Source organism: Schistocerca cancellata, chromosome 2, assembly GCF_023864275.1.
Source record: "Schistocerca cancellata isolate TAMUIC-IGC-003103 chromosome 2, iqSchCanc2.1, whole genome shotgun sequence".
Lineage (NCBI taxonomy): Eukaryota > Metazoa > Arthropoda > Insecta > Orthoptera > Acrididae > Schistocerca > Schistocerca cancellata.
This window is the reverse complement of record NC_064627.1, coordinates 954867175-954884420: the sequence shown is the minus strand read 5'-3', so window position 1 is coordinate 954884420 and position 17246 is coordinate 954867175. Positions and strand designations below refer to the sequence as shown.

Here is a 17246-nt window from a genome sequence, read left to right as displayed (position 1 = left end):
GCGACATAGAATGTGTGGATTATGAATTAATTGCTAACTGCCTTTTCAAATATTTTCGTTTCGGTTCTCTCTTTAATCTATATGTGCAATTTATGGTACATTTACTTCTTTGTATGTAATGCTGTTTTGATTCTTATGTTTGTTCTTCCTTGGTGAATATAAGTTCAGTCAGCATCTTGTTCCTCATTCATGGATGGGGCTGTTTGAGCAGTATTTGTAAATGATATTTCTGATGTGCACACTTTATTGTTAAATGTACTCACAAGTGTAGTGAAAATCGCCAGTGTTTTTAAAGAATCTTTAATATGAGCTTACTGCTATTTTTGGTTTTTACTATTGTGGCACTGTCCTGTAATTTGAAAACAGTTTTCATGTTTTATTCTTTTCTCTTCAGGAAAGAATGTGATAGCAAACAACATAAAGTATGTCTGAATAGTACATAAGTAAAAGACTAGATGTTACTTTCTGATGACAGGATTCTATAGGCCTAACATGCTGATGACATTCTACATGCAAGTATCTTTGTGTCTTCACACCACCTCAACTAAGAATCAATACTGTTTCCTACAAATTATGCGTTTGTTACGCAGTCTACGAAGGTACCATCTACATTTCATTTAATTGTGTCATTTTTCCTCGTTAATCTAAAATTCATGGCGCATGTTTTTCTTTACGTTCCCTGACATTTCATTGCATATTGACACTGTAAATATTCTATCAAAAGCATACATTTCGTTAGATAGTCAGCTATTAAGAAGTAATATTTACTGTTGGTGAATCAAAAGAGGTCTATCACTGTTACCAGAGCATTTTATTAAAATTCCAAAATACATTTATCTTTTATCTCTACAGTAAAAAATAACGAACAGAACGTATGAAATACATAGCTATAATCTGAACTGCTATTTAAACATTACTGAAATGTATTTTCATTCCGTAAATGGCCACACATTATCAAAGTTTAGTTTTCAAGATAAATGTTACAAAAATATATTCATAAATATTTGATGGACTCTGAATGTAGAGAGTAGATGTTATTTATTTGCCTGTAATCCATAAAAGCCTACCACTTCATGAATTATTGTGGCTCAGTCTTTCTCTCATTTTCTTAAACATAAAAGAGGCTATTGGACGGAGTTTTAAGCTTTAAAGAGCTAACACTGGTCGTCTGCAACAGAATCAGTTCATCGACGATATCGATATTTCATACACTAGCGTTCACACTAAATACCTTTTCGTGTTGTTGCTCATCATGTAAAATTTCGGAATCTCTACTAGTTATGCATCGAACAATACATATCTGAATCAGTAAAGTAAACAGTTTATCTGCAGAACCAGCAGGTATCACATTTACGTGATAAAGGTCTGACGATCTCTCACAACAACTTCTTAATAGTATGGCGTCGTTTGTAAGTGTATATATTTGTAAGCATGATGCAGAAAAATATGTTCATGTGTGGGTTATGTACAAAACTAGAAATTTGCAAGTCTCTTGTTACAACACCAATCAAAGTTTTGTATATATTTAGAATGTGAAACAACGAGTAACAACGATTGCCTCTCATAAACAGAAATGATGTGCCTGCTGTCCATCGCAGGCGAAAATTTGATAAATCCTGATAATGGTTCGGATTACATGCCTACATTCCACCTTGTTGATCACTGAACTTCTGCAAAGCAATTTCCCACGCGACACCCAACCTGTCGTCAAGCTGTCTCATAACCTCGTCCAAAACGGCAGTATCTGGCTCTAAGTTATCGTTGTCCGAAGCATTTGGGACACATTTATCATTGTCAGCAACTACGGGATGATCGAATGTTCGTTCTGATATGCAGTCTTTATTAATGCAAGCACTATTTGGCTGGGAAAAACAACTCGGCGAAACACTGGTGCTATCCGAAGAAGAACCAGTCGGATATCCCGTGAATTGTGACCAATGCCCAGTATTACTTTCAGATGTGGCACTGGGACCGAAATGCCCGTATTTTGTACCATCTTCCATCTCTGACCCTATACGAGCAAAACTGGTATCGACATTCGGAGTGTTGCTAGCAAAATGTAACTCATTATTACCACTTGCCTGGCTAACATTTTTATCTGAATAGGTGGGACAACTCCATCCAGTCGTACCCCCAAATTCTGAAAGCGGATGGTATGAATCTTCCATTATTACATCTTTATTCTGAGGCATCGAAGCTATTGATGATCTCGTATCATACCTCTCGATCAGTCCGCCACTTCTTAATGTTTCATTTAATGAATTCGTAGGTGGTTGTGACATATAATTATAAATAGTTTCTGGTGATTTGTGGAACAACCGTTCCTGAATTGCATAAGCACATCTGTTGATATCATGTTCACCATGATTTCTTTTTTCTCTTGTTTCTACGAGATCGTTCCATTGTCTTTTAAACGTGGAGCTCGCCATCGAATAAGAGCTGAAATCATTCACTGGTGGCCGAGGGATCGAAGATAGCTGTGATGTCGTAGCACTTGAGGTAACTCCAGGCACTACGGGGTTTCTAACTGTTTCAGGATAACGAGTTGTGTCTTCATACATTTTGTAGCCGTCAACAGCGGCCTGTGGTTGCCTTCCCCTGTAAGCGCAAGGTTCTTGTAACGGTGAAGCGTATTCGGTGCTTGACTTCTCGTTGTACTCCTCTTTCAGACTAAAGCACTTGTTACGGATGCTTTTAGTAGTTGTGTGTGTAGACGCAACTGGCTTACCGATGATGTTCCGCATCTGCAAATGTGCAGCGTTGTTGCGCTGAAAGTCTGAGGAGCTGCTTTTAGAAAGAGGATCTAGCATGGTATAACTCTCGCATTCATCACATTTCAATGGTTCTCTTATAGAAGGTAACGACACCGTACTTGGCACATTGTAGCAACAATCACCTTCACAAATTTCACAACTGTCGACTGGGACCGTTTCCCTGAGATTTTGTAATCCAACCGTCTGGCTCGGATTTGTCACCATACTATTGAACATCCTGCCTAATGTAGTACTGGAGCTACCCTTTATAATGGGCGCTCTCTCGCTTTTCCTCTCACTACCTAGAACATAATTCAAGCTAACAATGCAGTTCGGGATTGGGCTGAAGTCATTACAGCTGAGACTGAAATGGCTTTGAATCCATACCGACTCTCCATATTTGGTGAGCATGCGATAGTAGTGAGACAATGACTGGCCTTTCTGTAGAACTGTCTGATGGGAGCGACGGAAGTCTATGGCATCACATGGATGAACATGCTGATACAGGGTACAAGAACAAAATTCCCATGCTGAGTATCCCAGAAGGCGCAGCAGTTCGTTGTCTGCAAAGTTAGGTTGTAAGTTCAAACCAGTACGTATGACAAACGCAGCCAAATTCAGATGGTATTTCAGTACGAAGGACGGTTTCAATGGGCGTCCTACAAACCAAAGAGAAGGGCTGAGGCCAGATTTACTGCCAAGCTCAGATCCACGGATTGATTTATGAGTTCCTACAAAGCCAACACAGTGAATTACTATGTAACCATCATTTTTCGAAACATGACGTTGGTTCTGAAATTTATGTTTCATTCTAAGAAAAAGCTCTAAGCGAATGTTGGAAGTGGATGGGTTGGACTCGTTATCTATAAATCCTAGTGCAATCGCATTTTCAACCTCGGTACGGTCGGTAGGATGAACGAAATCCAATATTCTCTTTCCAGCCATTTCTTCTGCAGTGAAACCAAGATACTCCAATACATTTTGGGAAATGTACTGGACTTTTCCACTTCTGCCCAGGTGCAGGACAAAGCCATCTAATACAGCGAGATATGTGTCCAGTGGGATGTCTTTATCTGGGTCCCTGCAAACAAAGATGGAAGTTTAATATGTTACATTATTTTGGATACGAAATACTCGTAGAACAAAATATGTAAACATCAACAGCAGAAATATAATAACTAACACCGTCGCAGCTTAATAATTATCTTCCACGAATTTTCAATGTGTATACAAGCTCATACCATAGTCTGATGCGTGTCCATATGCAGAGTTGGTTATTAGAACTGCGACGCAAGAAAGGATAGTAATCTTAGAAATATTTGTTATTGTGCCTGAACAATATACCAGGAAAAGCACATGGTTAAATTTCAAGATCATAAGGGGGCTATACAGGATGCGATATCTAATAGAAAGGGTTACTGCGTCAGGCAGCAACTACGGCTGTGACCCAGCAGGGTATAGAATCGAGATCAGCGAAAATAATAGATATGGAGAGGCCATACTAGGCTGCTTCAGCTGTATACCTGAGTTCATCAATGGCTGTGGCTGGTGAGTAGCAGCATGCTAGTTTCAGATGTTTTTAATGGGTTACGTACAGGTACATATATGGAGAACGTGCTAGCCAGGGCAACAATCGAACACCTTGGTCGACCATGAACACGGCCAAAATGCAATTTCTGTCTTTTTTTTTTTTTTTTTTTTTTTTTGAGTAACGTGCTGGACGATAGGCCAAAGCCACTAGGCTGAACAGATCAGCAATGTAACAGCTTCTGTCCTAATTCTTGGGTACGTAAAACACAGATGTCCATACTTTGGGCCGACTGGTGACGCAATTACAACAGGTGTTGTGGTCATACGGCGATCAAGAATACGGCCTGGTAACGTTTGTTCTCCTCGAAGCCTCCAGCCACCGGTAAGTCCATAGAGATGGTGGGACTTGTCTGTAAAGATGACAGTACAATACTGCAGTGTATGTGTTGTTCGAAAGTACGATGCAATGTTCCTTCGGACATGCATGCATGTTCGAAGAAACAGGCACAGTGGCGACTATAGCTGTTATGAAATACATGAGATGTATTCGTAATTGCAAATGAGCACAAACATCAGGTGGATAAGGGACAACCAGGCCTGATAATTTGTACCGAATCGTGACTCACAGTCACTGCACTATCGTATTTATCCGCCGACACCAACCAATCAACTTCCAATTAAAATGCCTTCCTTGGACGGGAATACACATAATGGGTGTGCGAATGCAGGTTGTAGGCACATGGTTGACGACATTTGGAATTTTGGAACTGGCCTGAGACGTGTTCGGATAGTCTATCGATAAAGGGACTACTCGCAATAGGTGGGAAGTATTGGTTCAAGTACCGGTCCGGCACAAATTTTTACTGTCGTCGCTCAATTATACAGTTGCTTGCTGTCCACATTCACAACCGCGAAGAAATATCATGTAAGGATGATTGATTGGCATGCCTCTGGCTGCTGCCTTCATGAAAAGCTGTAACAATTGCCATCTAAATGACACACCGTAGTGCAGTATACATTGTTGCACATTCCTTATGGATGCTTATCTTGCTGCAAACAAGTCCTTTTTCTGGCTCATAGGACACGACGTGGCTATACTATCCAGCACGACAGAGAGAATTTTGTCTATCATCTCAAGCGCTAGTCGCTTGGTCTGCTGAGATGCTGCATCGTAAGAAATAAATTACCCTGTCCGTATGTCAGTCGTGGTATCCCAAACAGCACACGTAGTAATACAGTAAGGTGCCAGAGGTCATGGGATACCTCCTAATATCGTGTCGGACCTCCTTTTCCCGGTGTTGTGCAGCAGCTCGATGTGGTATGGACTCAACAAGTCGCTGGAAGTCCCCTGCGGAAATACTGAGCTGTGATACCTCTACAGCCATCTATAACTGAGAAAGTGTTGTCGGCACAGAATTTTGTGCACTAACTAACCTCTCGATTATGTCCCATAAAGGTTCGATGGGACTCATCGGATGACCTGAGTGGCCAAAGAGTTCGCTTGAATTGTCTAGAACATTATTCAAACCATTCGCGACAAACTATGGCCTGCTGGCATAGCACATTGTCATCCATAAAAATTTCATCATTGTTTGGGAACATGAAGTTCATGAGTGCCTGCAAAGTAGCCTTACATAACCACTTCCCGTCAGTGCTCGGTTCAGACGGACCTGAGGACTCAGTCCATTCCATGTAAACACAGTCCACTCCACTGTGGAGCCACCACTTGCTTGTAGTGTCTTGTTGACATCTTGGGTCCATGGCTTTGTGAAGTCTGCCCAGTCGAACCGTACCATCAGCTCTTACCGCCGCGCGGGATTAGCGGAGCGGTCTCAGGCGCTGCAGTCATGGACTGTGCTGCGGGTCCCGGCGGGGGTTCGAGTCCTCCCTCGGGCATGTGTGTGTGTGTGTGTTTGTCCTCAGGATAATTAGGTTAAGTAGTGTGTAAGCTTAGGGACTGGTGACCTTAGAAGTTAAGCCCCATAAGATTTCACATACATTTGAACATTTTTGATCGCCTCTTATCAAGTTAAATAGGAACCAGGCTGACCAAGCCATGGTTTTTCAGTCATCTAGAGTCCAACCGATATGGTCACTACCTCTGGAGAGGCGCTACAGGCGATGTCGTGCTGTTACGGCCGGCCGCGGTGGTCTAGCGGTTCTGGCGCTGCAGTCCGGAACCGCGGGACTGCTACGGTCGCAGGTTCGAATCCTGCCTCGGGCATTGGTGTGTGTGATGTCCTTAGGTTAGTTAGGTTTAAGTAGTTCTAAGTTCTAGGGGACTTATGACCTAAGATGTTGAGTCCCATAGTGCTCAGAGCCATTTTTTGCTGTTACGATTGTATGCTGCCACAGCCATTTAACGCCAGATTTAGCACCACTGGCATAACGGACACGTTCGTCGTACGTCCCACATCGATTTCTGCAGTTACTTCACACAGTGTTGATTGTCCGTTAGCAGTGACAAGTGTAGGCAAGCGCCACTGCTCTCGGTCGTTAAGTTATGGCCGTTGTCCACTGTGATGTCGAAGGTGAAAGGCAATGCCTGAAATTTGGTATTCTTGGCACACTTATGACACTGTGGATCTTAGAATATTCAGTTCCTTAACTATTTCCGAAAATGAATGTTCCACTCGCATTTAATTACCATACTACGTTCATAGTCTGTTAAATCCTTTCGTGCGATCATAATCACGTCGGAAACCTTTTGACAAGGCTCACCTGAGTACAGATGACACCTCCGCCATTACATTGCCCTATTATGCCTGTTGTACGCGATATTAACGTCATTTGTATATGTGCACCTTGCTACCCCATGACTTTCATCACCTCAGTGTATTCTGGAACAGTAAAGCACAGTCTACGGCAACAGTCCTGCCTCAGTTAAATTCTGGTACATACTGGTAGATATTTCACCTTATGATAGGATGTATAGCATTGTCCCACAAACAACCAAAATTCAAACTAAGTTTCTGAATTAGATACCCACTGGGTAGTTTTAGTTCTGTACGTAATGTATCATCTTTGTGCTGCTGCGCTGAAATATTGATCATTTGAATATCCAGGCTTGTAACGTTTGCCAGTCTGACGTATATCGCTTGCCACTTTCATGTTTATTCAATTTAATATCCAACAGTGTAGCTGAATGCGAAGACTCTGTACAGAGAAGTGCATAGAAGATGGTGAGTGGTTGGGCGAGGTGCAGAAACAAGGGGAGTAGTGTGACGTGACTCTTAGGTTAATAACGAGCATCAAAATGGATACCGGTATTAGGTTGTCGCAGTGAGATTGAATATTTTAATCTCCAAATCCTCAAAAAATAAACGAAAAACATATCTACTCAGAAAAGCAGATAAAAATTCACTTGACGCATTCCGGAGAAACAATCTTCATTCCTTCCAAATTACCAATGTACGTTTAGACCAGATGTGGCTGGAATTGAAAGAAATATTATCGGCAGCAATTGAGAGATTTATGCCAAACAGATTAACAAACGATGGAGCTGATCCTCCTTGGTACAGAAAACAGGCCAGAACACTATTGCAGAAAAAAAAAAAAAAAAAACATGTCACATTTAAACGGACCCAAAATCTCTAAGGTTGGCGATTTCTTACTGAAGCTCAAAATTTAGCAAGTACTTCAATGCCAGATGCTTATAATAGTCGCCACAACGAAACATTCTCTCTAAACCTGACAGAAAATTCAGAGAGATTCTTGTCGTATGTGAAGTATGCTAGCGGCAAGACTCAATCAAACTCTTCTCTACGCGATAGCAATGGAGATACTACCGAAGACAGTGCTGCCAAAGCAGAGTTACTAACCACAGCCTTCCGAAATTCCTTCGCCAAAGAAGACGAAGTAAATATTCCGGATTCGAAGCAAGAACAGCTGTTAACATGAGTAACATAGAAGTAGATATCCTCGGAGTAGCGAAGCAACTTAAATCGCTTAAGAAAAGCAGGTTTTCCGGTCCAGACAGTATACAAGTTATGTTCCTTTCAGAGCATGCTGTTACAATGGCTCCACACTTAACAATCATATACAACCGATCGATCAACAAAAGATCCCTATCCAAAGACTGGACACTTGCACAGTTCACATCAATATTCAAGAAAGGTAGTGGGTGTAATCCACTACATTACTGGCCGATATCATTAACGTCTATATGCAATAGCATTTTGGAACATATATTGTGTTCAAAAATTATGAACTACTTCGAAGAAAACGGTCTATAGACACACAGTCAAAACGGATTTAGACAACATCGTTCTTGTAAAACAAAACTAGCTCTTTACTTACTCGAACTGTTGAGTGCTATTGACAAGGTATTTGAAATTGATTCCGTATTTCTAGATTTTCAGAAGGCTTTTGACACTACCACACAACCGGCTTGCAGTGAAATTGCGTGCTTATGGAATATCGTCTCAGCTATGGGACTAGATTCGTGATTCCTTGTCAGAGAGGCCACAGTTCGTAGTAATTGACCGAAAGTCATTGAGCAAAACAGATGTGATTTCTGGCGTTCCCCAAGTAGTGTTATAGGCTCTTTGCTGTTCCTTACATATATAAACGATTTAGGAAACTATCTGAGCAGCAGTCTTAGGTTGTTAGCAGATGACGCTGTCGTTTATCGACTGGTAAAGTCATCACAAAATCAAAACTAATTGTAAAAAAATATATATCTGTATGGTGCGAAATTTGGTAACTGACTCTAAATAAGGATAAGTGTGAGGTCATCTACAAGAGTGCTACAAGAAATCCATTTAACTTCTGTTACACGATAAATTAGTCAAATCTAAAGGCAGTAAATTCAAATAAATCCCTAAGAATTACAATTACGAACAATCATGGGCATCAGGCCGGTAGCCATCTAACTGGACTTGACAATCCGACTAAATCGGCACCTAGATCGGCCGGCGCACTGGTTCTTGTCACTAATCCGCCGGGCGAATACGGTCCGGGTCCAGCCCGCCTTTCCGTATCTCGTGCTGACGTGCTTATATGCGGGTGGGTCATGTCGTTGACGTGTCCTTTCCAGTATCATTTGAGCAGCACGTGGACGCCACGTGGTGTATAGGTTGCAGACAGCAGGCATGAGAACTAAATGCTAGACCTCAGACGTTCCCCATGCCCTGCCAACGCTAGAAATGCCAGTTTCTGCTCAATGTTGTGTTTACTGATGGAACACATTTAACACTGCATTCGTTTCTAGAAATAAAAGAAAGAAGGTTGTATTATAACGCCCCATCGACGGCGAGGTTATTAGATCGCGAAGAAGTTGACTCTTTTTCCTTTCTATAGGTATTACTGTCCATGCATTTGCCGCAAACGATGGAAGGAAGCCACATAGTAACAGCACCATCTGGCTCTCGATGACTGCTGTTATACCGAAAATCCATTGTACACGAAAGGAAACTATTTATTAAAAATGCGTCTGGCTCTTTTTCTAAGTTCAGGATACATTCTTGAGACAGCGTCATCGCCTTATTATGGACGAGGAATGGCTTTTCGAGAACTTATGTGTTGGTTTTTAGGTCGCCTCCGTAGTCGATTCAGGTACTGCCCAGCTGACGGTGGAATTCGAGATAGAGGTAGTCGGTTTATATACAGGGTCATTCAGCTGTCCCTCCTACGCGGTTTTATGGAGCCTGGTCTTCAGCAAACCAAGAGCGAGAATATCATATTCTTTCGCTGCACTACGCTAAAACATTTAGCGTTACAAAAAAAAAAAAAAAAAAAAAAAAAAAAAAAAAAAAAAAAAAAAAAAAAATTGAAAAGGGCCTTTTTTTGCAGGAAACTCAGTATAGTTAAATTTTGCACTTGGATATATCCAAAAGTGACATTCAAAGGCTCATCCACCCCACACTGATCCCTTCACAGTCAGGATTTCTAATATCTTTTTCGTGGCACTCTCTTAAACCTCTGTACAAAAAATTTCCGGTACATGAAATATTATCGATATTCGGCGTTTTTGGTTTCGGTTGGCTGGGATATTATGCCATCAGCATAGATGGCCGTTTGTTTAACATTATTAATTGAAGCGTGCTTGTGAGATTAATGAAAGGAAAGCGACTTCCGTAAACGTCACTCTAGAACTAATTATGTTGACAATTCATCACAAACTTAACCCTTACAAGCACAGTAGTTTCATAGTCAGAAGGCCTGACGCGTACAATAATGTAATTGTTTATTTTATGCTGTTGAAATTTCGGAATATTTAGACAAAATTTACACAAAAACGTCAGTTTGACGATTGATTAGTACTGCACTAAACCGGTGGCGTAATAAAGCCAGTCAGTGAAGACCGAGCAAGGTCAAATGTGGAAATAGTTCTTGTAGTGACAAACTTCGGATTGCATAAAAAGACAGCGATAGGGGCAGTTGAATATTCGCTATAGAATATTCCATTGCATGTCTTTGGCCAACCAAAGGAGAAGAGAGTAACCGATAGTTTGAGATCATGAAATTGTGTGCCAGTAGTCTAGATTGAATCTCAACGTCTTTTCAGAAGTTATCAGAATCTTTCAACCATTCGAAATATCAGTGCTTACAGAACATACGCTCAGTGTAAAACCCACGGTTTTGAAAAGCTGATTTACTGATGATGCACTTTCTGTCAAATATTTATGAAAAGTAAATACAATCTATGTCGCACCTCTTATTGATGGTACTGTTACTACATATGTATCATAATAGTTTTAATGACGCATAACTTCAACTCACATGAAGTATTGCCGGCCGGGGTGGCCGAGCGGCTCTAGGCGCTACAGTCTGGAACCGCGTGACCGCTACGGTCGCAGATTCGAATCCTACCTCGGACATGGATGTGTGTGCTGGTCTTAGGTTAGTTAGGTTTAAGTAGTTCTAAGTTCTAGGGGACTGATGACCTTAGAAGTTGAGTCCCATAGTGCTCAGAGCCATTTGAGCCATTTGAACCATGAAGTATTACTTACAAAATACTTACTAGTTTGAGGAATGTGCGTTACGTATTTCCACATCTGAAGTCTGCTCTAAATCTTATTATTTGAATGAATTGTAAATTACAATGTTTGTTTTATCATGATAATCATTCATCGTTGATTATGTTAAATACATGCTAATAATAAATAATTTTAAAATCATGAGGTTGCTATTTGCTGATGATCACCTTATAACTGGAAAATCTGAAGTAAAAGTTGAAACTACCGTACGTACGTTGAGTCTAGCAACAGCTAAATAGAATATGAAAATACCGAGATATAAAACGAAAGTGATGACATTTCAAGGATTACCACTCACAAGAACCAAAGCTGTTACAGATGAAGAAATAACTGAGTTAATAAGAGTGTTTAAATATCTAGGATATACACTCCTGGAAATGGAAAAAAGAACACATTGACACCGGTGTGTCAGACCCACCATACTTCCTCCGGACACTGCGAGAGGGCTGTACAAGCAATGATCACACGCACGGCACAGCGGACACACCAGGAACCGCGGTGTTGGCCGTCGAATGGCGCTAGCTGCGCAGCATTTGTGCACCGCCGCCGTCAGTGTCAGCCAGTTTGCCGTGGCATACGGAGCTCCATCGCAGTCTTTAACACTGGTAGCATGCCGCGACAACGTGGACGTGAACCGTATGTGCAGTTGACGGACTTTGAGCGAGGGCGTATAGTGGGCATGCGGGAGGCCGGGTGGACGTACCGCCGAATTGCTCAACACGTGGGGCGTGAGGTCTCCACAGTACATCGATGTTGTCGCCAGTGGTTGGCGGAAGGTGCACGTGCCCGTCGACCTGGGACCGGACCGCAGCGACGCACGGATGCACGCCAAGACCGTAGGATCCTACGCAGTGCCGTAGGGGACCGCACCGCCACTTCCCAGCAAATTAGGGACACTGTTGCTCCTGGGGTATCGGCGAGGACCATTCGCAACCGTCTCCATGAAGCTGGGCTACGGTCCCGCACAGCGTTAGGCCGTCTTCCGCTCACGCCCCAACATCGTGCAGCCCGCCTCCAGTGGTGTCGCGACAGGCGTGAATGGAGGGACGAATGGAGACGTGTCGTCTTCAGCGATAAGAAGCGCTTCTGCCTTGGTGCCAATGATGGTCGTATGCGTGTTTGGCGCCGTGCAGGTGAGCGCCACAATCAGGACTGCATACGACCGAGGCACACAGGGCCAACACCCGGCATCATGGTGTGGGGAGCGATCTCCTACACTGGCCGTACACCACTGGTGATCGTCGAGGGGACACTGAATAGTGCACGGTACATCCAAACCGTCATCGAACCCATCGTTCTACCATTCCTAGACCGGCAAGGGAACTTGCTGTTCCAACAGGACAATGCACGTCCGCATGTATCCCGTGCCACCCAACGTGCTCTGGAAGGTGTAAGTCAACTACCCTGGCCAGCAAGATCTCCGGATCTGTCCCCCATTGAGCATGTTTGGGACTGGATGAAGCGTCGTCTCACGCGGTCTGCATGTCCAGCACGAACGCTGGTCCAACTGAGGCGCCAGGTGGAAATGGCATGGCAAGCCGTTCCACAGGACTACATCCAGCATCTCTACGATCGTCTCCATGGGAGAATAGCAGCCTGCATTGCTGCGAAAGGTGGATATACACTGTACTAGTGCCGACATTGTGCATGCTCTGTTGCCTGTGTCTATGTGCCTGTGGTTCTGTCAGTGTGATCATGTGATGTATCTGACCCCAGGAATGTGTCAATAAAGTTTCCCCTTCCTGGGACAATGAATTCACGGTGTTCTTATTTCAATTTCCAGGAGTGTAATTTTAAATTTCTCAAATCCAATGATATACAGCTAAAACTGGAAATGTAAGAAAATTTCTCTTTCACTATTCAATTTATTTTAAAACATAACTTGCGAAAATAAATAATTATTAAACATCACCAACTAATAGTCTTGCCTCAGCAGCTGTATGGTAGCGAATGTTTGCCCCTAAACGATATCAGTTACGTCACAATTATTAGCAATGACGTTCTTCCGTTCTGTAGCAAAATATTCGTTACTGTACCATAAAAGAAACAGTAATATCGGACAAGAACTAAATACAGAACCGTTACAACTGTTATTAAAAACACAGACTGAACTGAAAAGATGTTGTCCAATGTACACTCACGCTTTGATGAAACAGAACACCTTGAATGACTAGACACAGAACGTTCATATTCACAGTACACATACAGTAGTATGTTCTACAGAACTGATTAGCATTTGAATCACGTCGCTCCGCGGGTTCAAGGTCAACATGGACATCGCGGCGCAACACCACCTATAATGTGCCTACAAATCTCGTTGTCGCTATAAACCGAAGATAACTGATCAGTGTGACTTGAGCAGGCTTCAGATCAGTGAGTTTAGAAGAGGACGCTCTATTGGCTTGAGAGAATGTGAAGCGTCCATCCAGAAAATTGCAGTTCGTGTGGAACTAAGTATGTCAGCAGTGCAACTGGTGTGTGGAGAATGGTGCACGGAAGGCCGTAGAACACGACGCGATGGGTCAGTTCGCACCACCCAGACCACCTCATTCGATTGGTATTGCTGGACAGATCTGCGTCCTCCTCGGCTCTGGCGCAACATTGGGACTGTGTAGCACATCGTGTACTACCAGGGGTGACAGTACATCGCCGTGTATTACGGCATGGGTTAATTGCGCGTCGTCCGCTTCTCCGCCTACCTTTTACGAATGTGCAGAAACACGCTAGACTGCATAGGAGCATGGAGCGACATCATTGAGGATATGAATGGCATCAGATAGTGTTTTCGGACGAATCCAAGTTCTGTTTGTTTGAAAATAACGGCCGCATTTTGGTCCACCGCTGGCGGGGAGCGACATAACAGTAACAGCATTCGCACAAGACGTGCCAAGTCAAGGACTTATGCTGTGGGGTGCTACTTGCTAGAGCCACAAATCACCATGTGAGCGTGTTCAGGGCACTGTGACCAGTGTCACCTACGTGAATGAGACCTGCGACCCGTAGCCATACGCTTCCTGCACAACACCTCAGGTGCCATTTTTCACCAACACAATGCACGACCACATGTTGACATCTGAGACAGACGTGTAGGAAGCGTACAAATGTGATGAGGAGGAGGTCTAGAAACCGACAAGGCGCAACAGTATCTATTCCATACAAGAAATGTACAATAAATGTTTACTGTGTTTCTTCTGTAACACTTAGACACAACAGTGAAAGACAGAAGTATGACTGTTGAATAACTCGCTAAAAACGTGACCAGTTGAACTCGTCCAAAACCACTGTAATTTCGATAGGTAACACAGCTACTATTTTCCAAGGCACGAATTGCTGACGCTGGTGCGCCGCGGTCAGCGATTCTGTGCGCAATCACCATATGATTGTTACCCAGAAAGATATACTACACATAATCGTCACAAACGCTACTCTCTGCTGGAGACAGACCCTAGAATGAGCTATCGATAGAACACGAATTATTGGTTCTCACTTAATTTCTACGGTGTTTCCCCAGAGTTGGAACACTACTAACGTAACACTGAAGTAGAGTCCTTAGTTTCTCTTTATAAGGCCCAGGCACTAATTTCGGTGGATTACCACGTAGCACCGTAACAGCAGTTGGAAGTGGAGGCCAGAATGTTCTCACTCCTTAGGGCCAATATCGAAACATTGTCATGCCATCGCCGATCTGCTAGGCTGTGTAACGCTTATGGTATGTGCAATGGTGTTCCACAGCCCTGATAGTTTGACCCTTTATTGCGAAATCGTGACTGCAAGGGACACTATTGACATTGGCCTTGCGTCGAACCTGATCATCTTTTAAGGACCCTGAAAGGATCCTAATCTTCGACGGAAGTAACAGACGTAAAACCGTTGTTCTTCTATCTTCCCTCAGAGTACAGAAAAGGTATTGACCTCAAAGCCCAAACCCTGCCTCTGAACTTACAGCGGCTAGGTAGCGCAAAGAGTCTCCAATGTATCGCTCTCCGTACTCAATTTGATGAAAAAGAGACTCTACGTGAGCCCACACTGCTAACGGGTATCTACACTTCGATACGCCATGAGGCTGTGTACTAATGTTCTCAAGACCTCTTCTCGTTCCGCAGGATGAAAGCAGCTGTAAACATGAATGTATGATTAGGGTTCAGTAGGCTTTGAATAAACCATATGCCTAAAAGGACGATCATCCTTCTCTCTTTGAAACCACTAAGGACGCCCCCATTGTAAAGAAGATGTTTGGTCGCACTCGAAATATTGCTAAACCAGATGTAATTCTCACTTCCATGAAGCCACAAAATTTTTTTGTCCACGTACCTGGGAAAGGAATAAAGCTGTTTGACACCTGCTACTCTCTGTAGTGCAACATCGTAGTGAGAAGTGAGAACCAATTCCTCCTCTACTATCCACACATCTTGACGATGCCACATGTGTACCACCACGTCAACCGATTTACAACCGATTTATACTGTGAAGCGCTAGCAGTTTTGGCTTCATTTCGTTCCTTGAAAATTACAAAAGTTTACTTGTTGAAATACCGACAGTTCTGGACATGTTCACTCGGTAACACCGCTCATAATCATTCGGACATGATAAACTGCCAAAAGAAACTTAATGATCCTATAAAAGAACAAGTGTCAATAAATGTCTTTGGTCTCACCTGGGTTGTGAAACTCCATCAGGTGCTGTCATTTTCTTTATAAACTTAATCGACATGGCTACGATGTCCTCATCAGTCAGTTCAGCTCTCACTTCAGGTGGAATATCAAGCAGCTGTGCCATCTCGTCCAGAGTCTCTTTCACCTTGCAGGCGTAGCTCTTTCTGACGACTGTTCTTTCAGTAGCTTGACTCGACTGAGCCGTAGAACCTGATGGGTAAGCACTCGTACCTCCCATTGTGGCACCAGTTATCGTAGCATCACCGGTGTGGATCAGGTGCCCAGCAGCTGAGACGTCAGGGCGTTGTCCAAGTGGTGCCTGTGTTCGTTCGGTGGGACGCGAACTCCCTTCAGCGGCCCAACTGTGGCCGAACATTGCTGCAGTTCTCCGTTCACAATGTGATCGAAATTAGTGTACCTGATAACAAAGTGAACTAGGCATTCAATACTGAAATGTGTCACGCTCTACAGATCATAAACTAAAGATATTCTGCTTTATCTGGAAGTACGAAGCTCGATGGTCCGTCTGGTCAAAGGTTTCCATTAATTTGAGAGATATAGTCATATAATTTTAATTTTCTAAAATACGAAATTAGGCAGTTAACATTTTGTTTGCTCGCAGGGACTTGTCTGCAGTTCTGGGACACATTCTTTACTCTGTGCCATGGCACTGTAGAACGTTGTTACAGCAAACAAATCAAAATGGCATAGCTCACTGATGATCTAGAGAGTGGCTTCGCCATTTTGTTTTCGTAATCTACACTGTACATTTGAAGCATTCCTTTCACTGGCAAACTGATGAGTTTTTAATGGTGAATCTTCTCTCGCATGGAACACCACCAGCAAATAAGAAAATTCTACTTTGAAGGCAGTACTGTAGTTTTGTTGAATGGAACTGATGTAGGGATTTGAATGTGTACCAGGACTACAAACATGTATCTGTAAATAAATAAAAAATAATTAAGTGACTACATACCTTTCAGATCATAATTAAAACGGTATGACTATCCCTCACACAAAAAAGGAAAATTATCGTGTGTGTGTGTGTGTGTGTGTGTGTGTGTGTGTGTGTGTGTGTGTTTGTATGTTCCATTATAACTCCGTAAGGATTGACGCAATTTACAACGAATTTCGTACACAAATGATTTATTAATTCGTTAATTATGCATCTAAAACATTCCTAGCACACTTTTGGGCAGGAATGGGTCTCTAAGGGAAAAACAGGTAACGATTAGTATAACTCAGGGACTTCTTCAGTAATTTTGAACACTTTTGTTGTACAAATATAAAAATTTCTGTAGAGTTAAGGTTTCACTCAAATCTCTAAGAGC

At 42.7% G+C, this 17246-nt stretch overlaps 1 protein-coding gene across 1 annotated transcript; it reads right to left on the bottom strand.

Moving 5' to 3' along the window:
• Nucleotides 1-3412: 3412 nt before the first annotated feature.
• LOC126160062 (uncharacterized) lies at nt 3413-16153 on the bottom strand. Its single transcript, XM_049916872.1, has 3 exons — nt 15918-16153; nt 3732-3834; nt 3413-3484 (listed from the first exon to the last, which is right to left on the bottom strand). Exons 1-3 carry the CDS (start codon nt 16151-16153, stop codon nt 3413-3415), a joined length of 411 nt encoding a protein of 136 aa, XP_049772829.1.
• Between the last annotated feature and the right edge of the window lie 1093 nt (nt 16154-17246).